Source organism: Sciurus vulgaris, assembly GCF_902686455.1.
Source record: "Sciurus vulgaris genome assembly, chromosome: 1".
Taxonomy (NCBI): domain Eukaryota; kingdom Metazoa; phylum Chordata; class Mammalia; order Rodentia; family Sciuridae; genus Sciurus; species Sciurus vulgaris.
This window is the reverse complement of record NC_136461.1, coordinates 122,645,352-122,662,185: the sequence shown is the minus strand read 5'-3', so window position 1 is coordinate 122,662,185 and position 16,834 is coordinate 122,645,352. Positions and strand designations below refer to the sequence as shown.

General features: G+C 36.8%; 1 protein-coding gene across 5 annotated transcripts in view; it reads right to left on the bottom strand.

The window, feature by feature from the left end:
• SDHC (succinate dehydrogenase complex subunit C) overlaps positions 1-16,834 on the bottom strand; it is a 43,216-nt gene that overhangs the window by 16,379 nt on the left and 10,003 nt on the right. For 4 of the 5 annotated variants that reach the window (XM_079108702.1, XM_079108704.1, XM_079108703.1 and 1 more), the window contains exons 3-5: positions 14,779-14,880; positions 8,228-8,257; positions 7,721-7,782 (exon numbers count right to left, since the gene is read on the bottom strand). In XM_079108702.1, coding sequence (XP_078964828.1) covers positions 7,721-7,782; positions 8,228-8,257; positions 14,779-14,880 — 194 coding nt within the window. The remainder of the gene's footprint in view (positions 1-7,720; positions 7,783-8,227; positions 8,258-14,778; positions 14,881-16,834) is intronic. The other variant, XM_079108701.1, reaches the window with a different exon arrangement.

The following is a 16,834-nucleotide window of genomic DNA, read 5'->3' as shown; positions in this document are numbered from 1 at the left end:
AACAAAATAGTCATAATGTGCAAAGGGCTAAAAATGATATTTTTAACTACAAATGATCAGACATTTTCTGAGATGTACAGGATTAACTATTTCAATTATTAATGTAGTCAGGTGTGGTGGTGCACTCCTATAATACCAATGACTCAGAAGACTAAAGCAGGAAGATCACAAGTTTGAGGCCAGCCTGGGCAACTTAATCTCAAAGTAAAAAAAAGAAAAGAGGACTGGGGATATAGCTCAGTTATAAAGCACCCCTAGGTTCAACCCCTGGTGCCCCAAAAAAGAAAAACCAATTATTAATATGATTAATAAACACAATGAGGCCTGTGTTAGGAACTTTATAAAACATATTTAAATTCTCACAATGATAATGAGGTATTATTTTATGTAGAAAACAAAATGATGATCTAGTAGATTGAACAGCAACCTACCCTTCTCAACTTCTCTCCAGGAATCTCAAAGGTGACAAGAACTCTTCATGTATTTTCTATAGTCCAAGTTCTACCTGATCTTTAATTTTCTATATTAAGACTACAGTACTTAAAGCAGACTGCAATGAATTAGTATATACTGTGGGGTAGGTCTTTCTATAACCAAAATCCAAGGCCAAGAAGGCCAAATTAAAACTAAACAGACCAAAAAATAAGAAAGAAAAAAACACAGCAAATCAGAGCAAGTAATTTTGAGACAAATGTCATCCACACCTAGGTGAGGCCTGATAAATCAGAATCACTCACCCATGTGTCACAAGAATACTTCTCCATTGACTGGAAAATTGGTGTTCTCTGGGCATCACCCAGTCCCTGGCATTCACTTTTTGTGTTTTCTTTGCTCCTTCCTACCTATTCCTCTCTGTCACCTCCCAGATCCTCTACCTCTCCCAATGGGCAAGTCAAATCCAAATTCCTACAAGAGTCACACAAATGTGTGAGTCAAGTAGAACAAAAGAACACATGTCATTTTTAATGAGTACACAATAATTATACATTCTTATGGGATTCAATGGGATATTTTAATACACATATGTTGTGCAATGATCAAATCATGGCAATGGGCATTTTAAATATTTATCATTTTTTCGTATGAAAACATTCAAAATCCTTTTTACCTATTTTGAAATGTAGAATACATTACTGTTAACTATTGTTATCCTAACCCAAAACTTTGAAATTATGGGAAGAAAACATACTTGGGTATCACCTAATGTCATTAGTCTAGGCAAGAATTTTTTGGATAAGACCTCAAAAGCACAGGGAATAAAAGCACAAAGAGACAAACGGGATTATATCAAACAAAAAAATTTTTGCAACAGCAAAGGAAACAATCAACAGAGCAAAGAAACAACAGGTAGAATAGAGAAAAAGGCAGGGCGTCATGTCCAGAATACACAAGGAACACAACTCAATAACAGAACAATCTGATTTTGAAAAATGGGTAAAGGACTCAAGTTCTATTTTTTTTCATTACATTATGACCAAGCAAAACACATCTGTTGACCAAATATGGCCCACAGGCTGCCAGTTTGTACCCTAAAATAGAATGAAATACTACCAACCAGATTTCTGCCTTCCTTAACTCAGTCACATTCGGTCTCATGTCTCTAACATGCTTTGGTTACCTTGCTTTGGTTATTTAGTTAATTTTATAGAGGTAAAATTGATACATAGAAAAAAAACTGTACATATTTATACACTGTATACATCATACACACTGTACAAAGTGTATATACATTTCGATGCATTTGGAACTTCCCTTGAGGTTCTGATCTGTACTACAATATATCCATAAACTTCTAGTTTATTCCAAAGACAACATATCATACAACAAATTTATAAGAATTTATATTAGTTTTATGATCTTTAAATTCTTATTGTTGCCCCCATGTACAGCAAAAAGTATTATCTATATTTGTAGACAAAATATCAGGCTAGTGCTAGGGACTCAGGCCAGTGGTAGAGCATTTGCATTGTATGTGTGAAACACTGGGTTCAAACCCCAGTACTGCAAAAAAATTAAAATTAAAAAATAAAATCAAAGGCTCAAGGGGCCAAATAGCTTGTCCAATATCTGACAGCTACTTGGTGATAGAGTTGCAAATGAACTCAGATTTATCTCATTCCAAAGATTTTCATCTTCTGTATACTACCTCAGAATTCCTAAGATATTACAGATAACATTTGAGAATCAATAACAAATGCCCCATCTCAAGAAAAGCCCAGAATAATTAAAGGATCCAGTTCAGAGATCATTAGTTACTTTATAAATCCACAAATCCTTTGGCTTTTATACAAAAAAAAAAAGTTGAATGGTTAAGCAGCAGGTTTGCCTATGAATTGAGGAACTCAACCCAAAATTTTCTTTTTTCTCTCTCTCTCCCTCCATTTTTTTTAGTTTTATACTAGGGATTGAATCCAAGTGTGCTTTATCATGAACTACACCCCTGCCCTTTAAACATTTTATTTTGAGACAGGGCTTTGTTAAGTTGCCAAGGCTGTCCTTGAACTTGCATGCCTCAGTCACCTAGGTAGCTGGGATTATAGGTGTGTGTCATCATGTCTGGCTCACATCACACCCAACAGTCTATTAAAAAGTCAACATTCTTTTTTTCTTTCTTTTTTTTTTGATTCTGGGGATTGAACTCAGGGGTGCTTTTACCATTAAGCTACATTGCCAGTCCTTTTTAATTTTTATTTAGAGACAGGATATCACTAAGTTTCTGAGGCTGTCCTCGAACTTGCAATCCTCCTGTGTCCTCCAAAGTTAGTGTGATTATAGGTGTGTGCCACCACGCCTGGTTCCTTTTCTTCATTCAGTGGTAACAAATATAGTAATAAGGAAAACTATAGCCTAATAAACTGCTCTTGTTTCCCCAAGAAGTTTTAGGATTAAACTGCTCATTAATACCAATAAGCAGAAAGTATCAATCTAAAAATTTCTTACTCTAAGCACAAAGAAAAGTACTTATCAAAACAAGTAATTATAAATCTAATCTTAAAATTTACTGTTTTTCAATGCAAGCAGGTTTAAAACCAGGAACTACACACAGATTCTTAGGCAATATCAATCATCCCTATTATCCCTTTACCATCCAAAGAAATGATAGCGTAAGAATGACACCATCAAATCTTAGATAGGAGTTTCTATCCTTACATGATTATCACCACCACCAACCTGTGTTTGCATGCATGTGTGTGTATACAAATGAGATTACAAATAGCAGAGACTTAGCTTCAGATAATTTCTGCCAATACCTCAGCAATAGCTCCCTAAATGCAAGATCCCTACACTAAAGCCACTAGGCTGATGAATTCTTTAAATTAAAAAAAAAAAAAAAAAAAAAAAAGTCTACAGAAGTCTAGGGGGGACCCTGATGACAGTATGAAAAACAGTTGGAAGAGTACTTTTCCAATATCACCACCACTTTACCAAGCAAATCAAAAGAAATCTCTTTCCTATCCTGACAGCTCTATCTGTTATCAAATTTCTGGATCAAGAGCATACTACATGCTAGGACCTGAAGACTCTGCATAGTGGGCCATTTCCTGGCAAGTAGGCAATGATGCCTGATATGTAAATAAAATTCAGACTTTGCTCCCAGGCTAAAGTAGCAGAAGAAAAGAGACAAAGGGACTTGGAGTTTTTCATAATATAAAACAATGGAGCTTCTCTCTCTCAGGTACATGACCTCATACAGATTCTAGGCAAGATATGCTCTTACCTCTAGGATAAGGTTAATAACATAGCAGAGAACTATCCACAGGAGAAAAGAGTTTGTATATATGACATGGATTTATAGGCTGTTCAAAATCATGATCCCATTTTCCTTTGCCAGTAAAGGACTTAGAACTAGCAAACTTAAAACAGAAGGCTTGTGGAACATGTGCTTAACACCTCATTTTAGTATTTCTTTTACAAAGAATTCCACCACTCCTAGTTTGCATTTGTTCCCCTTATAGATATATAAGAGCTAGATTACCTTTGTTAGAGGAGAGCACAAATTTCTCAGATGTCTCAAAAAGACTGAGGAAAAATAAACTCAGATTTACCTATTCAGGACTCTAATGCTTGGTAACTCTTTGTGCTCCCTCTTAAATAGCTTTCAAACTAGTGATCACATAATACAGAAATACTAGTGATGAAGTACAATACTATTTATGTAGCTATTCTTTGTGTTAACAGGTTTATTATGAAGAATATTATAAAGGATAGAGATGAAGAGTCAGATAAAGAGATAAATAGGGCAAGGTCCAGAAGGATTCCAAATCCAGAAATTCTGTCTCATAGAGCTGGAGCAGCACCACCCTCCTATCACATGAATGTGTTCACCATCCCAGAAACTAGCTAAGAATGCATTATAGTCAGTACGGAGGAGAGAAAATAAGATACCTCCAGAGACTGAAAATATGATTACACATTGCACAGAAACTTAGAAAATGGGTCTGGAGGTGTAGCTCAGGGGTAAAGTGCTTGCCAAACATGTGAGGCCCTGGTTTCAATCTCCAGCCCTGCAAATAAATAAATAAGGTGAGAGAGAGAGAGAGAGAAAAATTTTGAAAACATGCTATCAGGAAAAGATAGAACTATTCATTTGAAAATATTTATGTAAAAGTTAATTAACTAGTTTTGTATTGAATATATACTGCATTCTAGGTATGATGCCAGGTGATAAGAACACAGACAGATGCAGTCTGAGTTCTCATGGAACATACAATCCAATAAGAAAGAATGACAACAAACAAGGGACAAATAAATTATAACTATGATGACTATTATGAAAGAAAAACAATGCTTTGAGTGTATAATTAGGAAACTGTTTTGGGTGAGGATGAGGTAGTAACACATGCTATAAACTAAAAAATGGAAAACTAAGAAAGCAAAATACAGGCCAGGCATGGTGACACACACCTATAATCCCAGCAGCTTGGGATACTGAGACAGGAGGATCTCAAGTTTAAGCCAGCCTCAGCAAAAAGCAAGGTGCAATTTGCTTTTTTTTTTTTTTTTTTTAAGCAACTCAGTGAGACCCTGTCTCTAAATAAAATATAAAATAGGGCTAGGGATGTGGCTCAGTGGTCAAGTGCCCCTGAGTTCAATAACTGGTACCCCCCGCCAAAATAAAGAAAGCAAGCAAAATACATCTGTCTCCAGCACTAGCCAGAGAAAATAATCTGTTCTCTTATAAAGTATATTCCTATTGTAAAGAGATACAGCAGATCCCAGAACGTGATTATAGCCTGTAGTCCCTGTAATAAACTTTCCTACCAGAGGTACAAAGGACCAGTATACAATTCATTCTGCAGTTGTTTTTGTATTATACAAATGAACAATGGTCTATAAATCAAGGTGTTATGAAACTGGTTAGTGAATTAGTCTTTTGGAGCCTGATAATGATAAAACAGAGTTTCTAGAAGAATAAAGCTGATGACTGATCTTTAATCTTTTCTTGGGGCAGGAAGTACTAGAGATTGAACCCAGGGGTATGCTACCTCTAAGCTACATCCCCAGTCCTTTTTATTTTTTATTTTATTTTATTAATTATTTTTTGTTGGGCTGGGGAGATAGCTCAGTCAGTAGAGTGCTTGCCTTGCAAGCACAAGGCCCTGGATTCAATCCCCAGCACTGAGAAAAAAAAAAAATTTTTTTGTTATAGATGGACACAATACCTTTATATGATTTATTGATTTTTTTTATGTGGTGCTAAGGATTAAACCCAGGGCCTCACGTGCTAGGCAAGAGCTCTACCATTGAGCCACAACCAAAAGCCCTTTTTGATTTTTTATTTTGAGAAAGGGTCAAAACGTACTTGCAAAAGCTAAACTCAAACCTGCAATCTTCCTGCCTCAGTCTTCTGAGTCATTACAGATGTGTCCCACCACACCTAATGCTTACATTTCAATCTCTGCTCTCTGTAATTTTAATAAATATCAGTAAGTGTTAAGAAATTAGTTAAAAATCTGCTAAGAAAAGAACCTCGGAATAACAGGCACTCATAATTAATTGATAAAAAATAATAAATGAGGAAGCTGGTGTGGTGGCACACGCCTATAATCCTAGCGGCTCGGGAGGCTGAGGCAGGAGGATTGCAGGTTCAAAGGCAGCCTCAGCAACTTAGTGAGGCCCTAAGCAACTCAGTGAGACCCAGTCTCTAAATAAAATATACAAAAAGGCTGGGCATGTGGCTCAGTGGTTAAACACCCCTGGGTTTAGACAAACCCCCCCCCCCCACAAAAAATGAGGAGCTAGGCATGGTGGCATATGCTATAATCCTGGCACCTGGGAGGCCTACCCAGGAGGATCATAAATTCCAGATCAGCCTAGGCAATTTAGTTAGACCTGTCTCAAACAAAAAAAAAATAATAATAATAATAAATAAAATAAAGTTGGGTGTGGTGGCCCACACATATAATCCCTTAGCAACTTGGAAAGCTGATGAGGATTCTAAGTTTGAGGCCAGCCTTAACAAAATAGTGAGACCATCTTAAAATAAAAAATATAAAGGGCTAGGGAAGGCAAAGCACCCCTAGATTCAATCCCCAGTATCGCATAAACATATAAATTTCAAAAATTTTAAAAACTGAAAATTAAAAGGGCTGGGGATGTGGTTCCATGGTAGAACACCCCTGGGTTCTATCCCTAGTACCACGAAGGAAAGAAAAACACCCAAGAATGAATGGGGGCTGGGAATATAGCTCAGTGATAGATCACTTGTCTAGCATGTGCAAGGCCCTGGGTTCAATTCCTAATAAAAAAAAAAAAAATGCAGAAAAGTAATGCACATTTTTGCTAGATGCATTGGCACACACCCATAATCCCAGTTATTCAGGAGGCTGATGCAAGAGAATGACAAGTTTGAGGCCAACCTGCACAACTTGGTGAATACCTGTCTCAAAATAAAAAATAGGGCTGGAAGAGCACTTGCCTACCATGTGTGAGGCACTGGATTCAATTCTCAGTATATAAATAAATAAATAAAGTAAAGCTCCATTGACAACTAAAAGAAACTTTTTTAAAAAGTAAATGAATTTACATTTTAAAAAAAAAGTAAAAATTTAAAAAGGATAGAGTTAAATTGGTGGGTATAGCTTAGGTGCACAGTGCTTGCCCGTATGCACAAGGCCCTGGGTTGAACCCCTAGCACCTCAAAACAACAACAAAAGAGTAAAGCAGAGGAAGGTAACTGGGGGATGCAGAAAGAGAAAAGGGAAGTATTGGATTGAAATGAAGCAAATTATGTAACATGTATGTATGAATATGTCAACTATAATGCATTAATACAAAATAAAATAACTAATTAAAGAGGGCTGGGGATGTAGCTCAGTGGCAAAGTGCCCCTGGGTTTAATCCCCAGTACCAAAACAAAAAAGCAAATGAATGAATAAATGAACTTAAAGGGTCTTGTTATAGCTGGATCTCTAATCTCATGACTCAGGAGGCTGAGGCAAGAGAATCACCAAGTTCAAAGTCAGCTTCAGCAACTTAGCAAAGCCCTAAGCAACTTAGAGAGACCCTATCTCAAAATAAAAAACAAAAAGGGTTGGGGATATGGTTAAGTGCCCCTGGGTTCAATCCCTGGTACCTAAAAAAAAAAAAAAAAAAAAACTCATCAATCTCTAAATCAAATCTCTGAGTAGCAGAAGGCAGTGAGTGACAAGAATCATAGAAACAGCAGTTCTTCAAAGAAGTGAGTGTGTAATATGTGTATAAAAATGCACATACATACCTCCACTTAAGGCCATACCGGTGCCACGGTGGCAAATGGACATTGCCATAGGAAGAGACCAGCTACAAAGAAACACATAAAGACAATTTTAAAATGGAAAAATTGACCCCATAGCAGAGTGTCCATCTTGGCAATGAAAACACAGACTAATTCTGAAATAGGGACAATTTTTAAAAAACAAAAACAGTTTTCAAATTCCTTACTTTCACTTTTTATTTTGAAAACAAAAAAACGAGGTTGGGATATAGCTCAGTGTTAGGATCCCTTCCTAGCATGCATGAAACCCTGGGTTCAATCCCCAATACTGCAAAATTGAAAAATAAAATAAGAAAATGAATTTACTTAAGGAGACGTGTCCCTCCTTTTATCAGACTGCATCACTGTTGGAGCTGAGAAGAGGAAACAATTATAACTCAAACTCCTTTCACAAGAAGAAACAGGGATCACTATGTTGACACCAATATAAATTGGCACAATTAGAGAGAGTAATCATTGGAACATAACCACCTGGGTCCTTCTGTTTCTCCAGTCTTAACACTACAGTAGAAAATCTAAGTGAGTTTTACTTATCCAGTTTCACAAAATATATGGTCATTCTTTAATTCTCCCTTCTTATATCCCCCCAAATATTCATATTGAACATACCATTTATTCCCTAATAAACTAACTTGCATATTTTTATATCTAATTTTGCTTGATTTAGTCCTGTTCCCTTCTCTTCCTTTCCCTCCCCTGTATTTACCACTAGATTGCATCCCCATTCCTTTTTTTTTTTACTACTGTTATTAGACAGGGTCTCCCTACATTGCTGAGGCTGGCCTCCAACTTGTGATCCTCCCACCTCAACCTTCCAAGTCCCTGGAATCAGAGGCATATACCACATGACCAGCTTAGTACATATTTCTTATCATAGTAGTTCTGAAACACTTTGTCATAAAATCAGGAATTGAACCCAGGGGCGCTTAACCACTGAGTCACATCCCCAGCCCTTTGTAAAAAAAATTTTTGAGACAAAGTCTTGCCAACTTGCTGAGGCTGGCCTTGAACTTGCAATCCTCCTGCCTCATCCTCCCAAATTGCTAGGATTATGGGAATGCAACACCACACCTGGCTACCCTAATTTTAAAAAGTTATTAAACCAGCCGGTCACAGTGGCACATACCTATAATCCCAGTGGCTCAGAAACCTGAGGCAGGGTTCTGAGTTCAAAGCCAGTCAAAGGAAAAATGAGGCACTAAGCAACTCAATGAGACCCTGTCTCTAAATAAAATATAAAACAGGGCTAAGGATGTGGCTCAGTGACTGAGTGCCCCTGAGTTCAAACCCGGATATCCTCAAAAAATAAAATAAAAAGTTATTAAACCACAATAGGCCAGTTAGCCTAGTACTGAGTAGATAAAGGATATTTTACTCCTCAGCTTTAGAAGCTGAGCCAGGAAAATAACAAGTTCCAGACCAGCCTGGGCAGCTTAGAAAGGCACTGTCTCAAAATTAAAAAAAAATAAATAAATAAAAGGGTAGGAGATACAACTCAGTGGTTAAGGACCCCTGAGTTTAATTGTCAGTACCACACAAATAAAATTAGCCATAACATTACTTCTACTACCACATGATCTTCCTGAACCATGTCATTTTTTGCCAACCAAGTATTTAGTCCCTTCCTTTAAACCCAGGTTGAACTTCATGACTGAATGCTTCAAGAAACAGAACATAGCAGAAGTGAGCATGCATGACTTCCAAATTTCCCTTCCTCATGCCATGAGGAAGCCCAAAATAGTCTCTGTGAAGAGTTTATGGGTATAACTAAAAAGAACAAATAAAGAATTGTGGGGGGGGGGGGGGGTTATGGGAAAAGGCCCATGTGGAGAAAATAGGACCACTCCCAATAGCCAGGATCTACCCAAGACATGTAAGCAAATTGATTTTCAGATTAATTTAACCCTCAGACTGTATTTTCCAGCTGAGGCTCCAGACATCACAGAACAGAGATAAGTCATCTCCACTGCTCCCTGTTCAATCATTAAGAGTCTAGTATAGAAAATCAAGACTGTTTAAATTCACTTACAAAAAAGGTAGAAACCAGTATGATTTCACTTAGAAAAAAAATTTTTTTTCAGGAAATACAGAGGCTTTTCTTTTTCTTTTTCTTTCTTTCCTTCTCCCCCTCCCCCACAGTACAGGGGACTGAACCTTCATACTCTACCACTAAACTACATTCCCAGCTCTTATTATTATTACTTTCTTTTGAGACAGGGGCTCACTAGGTTGCCCAGGGTGGCCTTTAATTTACCATCCTCTTGCCTCAGTCTCCCAAGTAGCTAGAGTTATAAATACCCACCTGAGATCTTTTTGAACAAAGTCTATATCTTATTTATCTTTGCATTTCCATCTCCTAAAAGAGTTATCAAATATACTGGGAACCATCAAAAAAATTTGCTACTATAATTTGTTTTAACTTTTCCATTTTTTGACTTTGTTAATACAATGTTAAGAGACTAGAAACATTAGTATATGAACTTCAGCAAATGATCTAACAACTGTGCTACAAATAATACCATCAAGAAAGTAAAGGTGGGCATGGTGACACACAACTACAATCCCAGTGGCTCCAGAAACTGAGGCAAGAGAATCACAAGTTCCAGGCCGGCCTAGGCAGCTTAGAAAGGCACTGTCTCAAAATTTAAAAAATAAATAAATAAAAGGGCAGGAGATTCAGCTCAGTGGTTTAAGTACCCCTGAGTTTAACTGCCAGTAACATACAAAAAAAATGAGAGTCAGGCATGGTGGCACATGCTTATAATCCCAGCAACTCAGAAGGCTGGGGCTGGAAGATCACAAAATCAAAGCCATCAGCAATTTAGGGAGACCCTGTCTCCAAATAAAAAATTTTAAAAAGGGGTGGGGATGTGGCTGTGGTTAAGCACCCCTGGTACAAAAAAAAAAAAAAAAAAGACCAAGAAAGTAAAGAAAAAGCATTTCTCCAAAGATATACATGAAAAGATGTTCAACAATGTTAATAATTTACTTTTATAACTCTTCCAAAATCATACTCATAGAAGTATGATTTCAGATATCACATATACACTTCCCTGACATGTCACCCTTGAAACAGGCCAATGTTTCTGGCTTTTCCTTTATCCCATAAGTATGTCTAAAGTTCCATACTGGAAGAGTAAACAAGATAGTGATAGGTTCACCTCAGCAGCCTACTACCATTTTTTACATGACTTGTGAAAAAAGATCCAAGTTTTTAATATAAATTAAGAATAATTTGGGAAGTTCTCCATCATTGTAATCCCCCCCTCAAAAACAACATTTATGAGCTCAGTTGGTAGAGTGCTTACCTTGGAAGCACAAGACCCTGAGTTCAATCCCCAGCACTGAGAAAAACAAAAACAAAAAATCAAAAAACCCAACATTTATCACTTTTAAAAAAAGTTTCAGCAGGGGCTGAGCTTATAGCTCAGTGGTAGAGAGCTTGTCTAGCACATGTGAGACACTGGATTTGATCCTAGCAACACATAAAAATCAGTAGATAAAAGTATTGTGTCCATTTACAATAAATAAATAAATAATAAAAAGTTTCACAAGATATAAAGAATTGAGATCACTAGCCAGGCATGGTGGCACAAGACTATAATCCCAATAGCTTAGGAGGCTGAAACAGGAGGATCGTGGGTTTGAGACCAGTCTCAGCAACTTAGTGAGACCCTGTCTCAAAATAAAATAAAATTAAAATTTAAATTAAATTTAAAAAAAAGGTTTGAGGATGTAGCCTAGGGTTCAATCCTCAATGTCCCTGTGCCCTCAAGAAAGAACTAAGATAACTTATTAGCCTACTTTTATTTTAGTAGAATGTCTAATTCCTGCCATCAGACTTATTCCTGGAATCTGGGCTGGAAAAAAACTGAAGGGTTGTGGTATTTGTGGAGGTGGTTAAAAAATGACTAGCCTCAGTGGCAAGAAACCAAGTAGAGAGGAGCAGAGCTCACAATGCTGCTGGGTTAGCTTAAAAAGAAAAAAAAAAAAAAGGCAGATGGACAGGGACTTATCTTCAAAGGCACCAGCTATACACACTGTATATATAGTTACATACGCAGTGGGGTATAATTGCACCCATATTATTTTACCTCTGTCCACTGAGAGGGCCAAAAACAATGACATGCTGGTAGCAACAAGTAAACAAGTACATCTAACACTCAAATACTCATTTCACAGACGTCATCTTTAAGTTCAATACCCACTAAGCCAGTTGTGGTTGGCACAAGCCTGTAGTTCCAACAACTTGAGAGACTTAAGGCAAAAGGATTACAAATTAAAGGCCAGACTCAGTGACTTAGGGAGGCACTATCTCAAAATAATAAAAACAGGACTGGGCATGTAGCATAGTGGTAAAGCATTCCTGAGTTCTATCTCCAATACAAAAAAAAAAAAAAAAAGATCCATTGATCTGAACATCAAAATAAATAGAGTAACAGAGTATAATTCTCTGGACAAAATAAGAATCCATGAGGTCATACTGATAAAGAAGGCAAACTTTACCTTGTAGAATAAATCAATCTAGATGGGACATGGAATTAGAAAATTCATAATTTGGCAACCATCAAAGTAATACCTGATTTAGGAAAATACTATCAATAGATGCTGATGGGTAAATGTCTGATGAAAAATAGAATATTTAGAGTTTCAAAGTATCTTCCCACAAAATATGTATTAATTATTAAATATACTAACATTACAGTGGAAAAATCCAGCAAACATATCTTAATCAGTTATAAAAGCTCACATCACCAGTAACAGATCAAATCATCATGATGTACCTCCTGATATAATGCACTGAGAAGAACACAGCATCAATTCAGGATCCTGCCAAAAATGCATAAATCACAAGAACATAAGACAGAGCCAAATGGAGGAACATTCTAAAAAATGCCAAGGTCATTCAAAATAAGGTAAGGTGAAAAAAAAAAATTCCATACTGAAAGAGATTAAAGAGACATGACAACTAAATACAACATAATATTCTGTGTTCTATCTTGGACCTACAATGGACATTACTGAGACAACTGGTAAAATCTGAATGGGACTTAAGTTTAGATGGCAGTGCTGGATTAGTGTGAATTTTCTGATTGTGATGGTTATACTGTGGAGAGTATCTTTGAGGAAACATACACAATATTAAGGAGTGCTGGTAAGCAGAATAATGACCTCATTGAAGAAATTCATGCTCTAGTCACTAGAAGCTGTGAATGTTATCTAATATAGGAAAAGGGAAATTAGGGTTGCTGATGACATTAAGATTCCTAATAAGATAACCTTAATATAAGGAGACTATTTGGATTAGACAAATAAACCCAATGTAATCACAAGTGTCTCCAAAAGTGGAAGAGACCGGCAAAAGAAAGAAAAATAACTGAGATGATGGAAGACAGGTCAACACAATAAGATGGAAGAACTCGATCCCCGACTGCTGGCACCAAAGATGGAAGAAGGAAGCCACAGAAAAGGCAAGGAAGTGGATACTTCCCTACAGCCTCCAGAAGGAAAAACAGACTTTATAGCATCTTGATTTTAGCACAGGAAGACCTGTGTTAGAGTTCTGGCCTATAAAACTATACGCTAGAGAACAACAGTATTTACAACATAAATGCTATGTATAAATAGTTGTTAATATAAGGAATAATGACAAGAAAAAATATGTACATGTTCAGTACAAATACACATTTTTTTCTTTTGCAGTTCTGAGAATTAAACCCAGGGCTTTGCTCATGCTAGGCACATGCTCTACCACTGAGGTAGACCCTATCCTAGGTAGCTTGTATCCTGAGTTTTACAGAAGATTAACTGCACCTCAGGAGGGATTATACTCTGAGTCTCATCCATATCTGATTTAGATGGTGATATTTAGGTGAAATTTTAAAACTTGGAGTTGATGCTGTAATGGGTTAAAACTTGTGGGGTCAATGGGGTGGAGTCAAAGTATTTTGCAAATTGGACAATCTCTGGGAAACTGGGATAGGCAGATAGGTTCGAATGTAATTACAAGAGTCCTTGAAAGTAGAAGAGGGAGGCAAAATAGATTACAGTGGTATAAAGTGAGAAGGGATCTGCTGTTGCTTGCTTTGAAGGTAGAAGGATGAGGCCACAAGCCAAGAAATGTGGGTAGCATCCAGGATCTAGAACTGACAAGGTAATGGATTTTTACCTAGAGTCAATGGAAAAGAATGCAGCCCCTGCTAACACCTTCATTTGAGACCTGCATCATGTTTCTAAACCACAGAACAGTTAAGACTATGAAATTGTTATTTTTAGCCACTAGGTTTGTAACAAACTTGTTACAAGGGCTGGGGAGGTAGTTCAAAGGTAAAGAACTTACCTATCATGTGAAAGGAACCCAGTATGATGAAAGAGAGAGAGGGGGACGGGGGGCGGGGGGAGAGAAGAAAAGAAAAACCTATTCTCAACTCACTCAGACATGTCAATAATATGGAAATCTGCATAAAGGTATATGGAAACTGTATATTATTTCTGCAACTTTTATGTATATTTGAAATTATCTCAACTTTAAAAGTTTTGTACTAGGGATTGAACCCAGAGATCTCCCACAGGCTAGACAGGCACTCTATCACAGAGCTAAATCCCCAAACCTTTTTATATTTTAATTTTCAGATAGGGTCTCCCTAAGTAGCCCAGACTGGCCTCAAACTTCAGAGCTTCCTGCCTCAGCCGCCTGAGTAAATAGGATTACAAGCAAGCACCATCTCAACAGGCTCAAAATTTTTTAATTAGTGGGACTTGCACTAGGATGCATCAGAATTTCCTAAATAGTAGTACTGTAAGGTAGATTAAGGCTAGAAGAAAGACTTTAATAATCGCCATACAAAAAAGGCCTGAGAAGACCCTTATTTCCCTCTCCTCTGAAGGGTACCTTATCTCCATAGCTATATTCCATCCGAGAAATATTTTCCTCCAATTGAAGAGAAAATCAGGGAGGGTAAGGACCAACCTCCAAGACTTTTACCCATCACCTCTAGATTCTCTGGCTCCAGAGACTTTACCTGTAGATGGTAATATGGGGAGACACAGGACGGTTTGAACTTGTGTTCTTATTCCAGAACCGCTCCATCTCTTCTTTGGCTGTGGTTCCCAATGGAACAGTGCTAAAAATAAAATCAGAAGGTTAAAAATGAATTAAAAGTAAGCTTGGTTTAATTTTGTTTATTTTTTGGTGACACTGGGGACTAAACCCTAGGATGTGCTACCACTGAGCTACATCCCTAGCACTTTTACTTTGAGATAGGGTCTAAGCTTCCCAGGCTGACCCTGAACTTGCAATCCTCCTGCCTCAAAGCTCCTGAGTCACCTGGCGCTGGCAGTTTCATATTTTATATAACTAAAAGTTAAAAAAAAAAAAAAAAAAAAAGTAAGGTGAGCTGGACAAAGACAAACCCAATGACTTAAGAAAACATGTTCCTCCAATGGTATTATTTTTATGCCAAGTTTGCTTTAGTTAATAACCTTAATTGGGGCTGGAGGTATTGCTCAGTGGCAGAGTATTACCTTAGCATGTGTAAGACCCTGGATTCAATCCCAGATACCACAAAAACAAACATAGAAACAAAGAACTAATTAAATACATGATTCTATCCCCCTCAAGAAAATGTCTTAAGGATTGTTAGGTATAGCTCAGTGGTACACCACATGCTTTGCATGTACAAAGCCCTGGCATCAATACCCAGTACCAAAAAAGAGAAAGAGAGAGAAGGGAGGTGTGGAATATCTCCTCATAGATTACTCAGGAAATAACTTGATAGTTGGAAAAAACCTAGCTGACACTTCCTTACTCAAATGATCGAAGTTGAAAACCACTGATAATGGGACAAATGGCATCATATGACCACTGATATGATGTATTGGTATTTCTTATTAGGAAAAAAAATCACAAAAACTCAACTAACACTACAAAATAACTGTACTGAACTGTACTCTAGTCTTCAAAAATGTCAGCCATAAAAGATAAAGACTAAGACACAGTTCAAGATTTTAAAATATTAAACATGAGTCTCAGTATACACATGAGTCTAGTTAGATCTTGGGCAGAAAATGAGAGAGTGGATTTCTATAAAGTACATTATTTGGGAAAAAAAAAAAAAGACAATCTGAAAAGCAACTGTATCAGATAAGTTCAATGTTAAATTTCCTAAATTTGATAATTATGCTTGTATAACTGCTGTTATGTAAGACAATTTCTTGTTCTTAGGAGGTAAAATATGCTGTTCACAACTTATTCTCAAAGAGTTCAGAGAAAATAATAAATATATAGTATACTGAAGCACAATAAATTGTCAAATATTCAACCAGTTTTGACCTACAAAAATAAGTTTCATATGACATAACCTAAAATAGAATGAACAAGCAAACAGCAAAATGTTAACAATTGATAAATTTGGATAAAAGTTTTATTGAACTTTATCATACTATTCTTTTTTTTTTTTTTTTTTTTTTTTTTCACGGTGCTGGGGATTGAACCCAGGGCCTTGTGCATATAAGGCAAGCACTCTACCGACTGAGCTATCTTCCCAGCCCTCATACTATTCTTATGACTTCTGAAAGTATAAAATGTTTCTCAAAATACAAAGACAAAAAAAGGAGGAAAAAAAAAAAAAAAACAGGCAACACCAAGAGACTAGGAATGACTATTTAGCAGAGAAAAAAAATATTTTATAACTAATTAAGATGTGAGATTGCCTAAAATTAAAAATTATAAAAAATAATAATATTATTAAGGAAAAAAGACAAAGTAGAAAAAAAGAGAATTAAATATCAAGAAAGGATCAAGAAGTTGGAGCTAATCAGTGAAGTTAAAAATAGCAATAAAGCTCTCACTAGAAATAGTGGCACATGCCTGTAATCCCAGTAGCTTGGGAGGCTAAAGCAGGAGGATTGAAGGTTCAAAGCCAGCCTCAGCAACTTAGCAAAACCCTAAGTAACTTATCCAGACCCCGTTGCAAAATAAATATAAAAACAAGGGGGCTGGGGATGTGGCTCAGTGTTTTAGTGCCCCTGGGTTTAATCCCCAGTACAAAACAAAACGGCAATAAGGCTGGCCACACT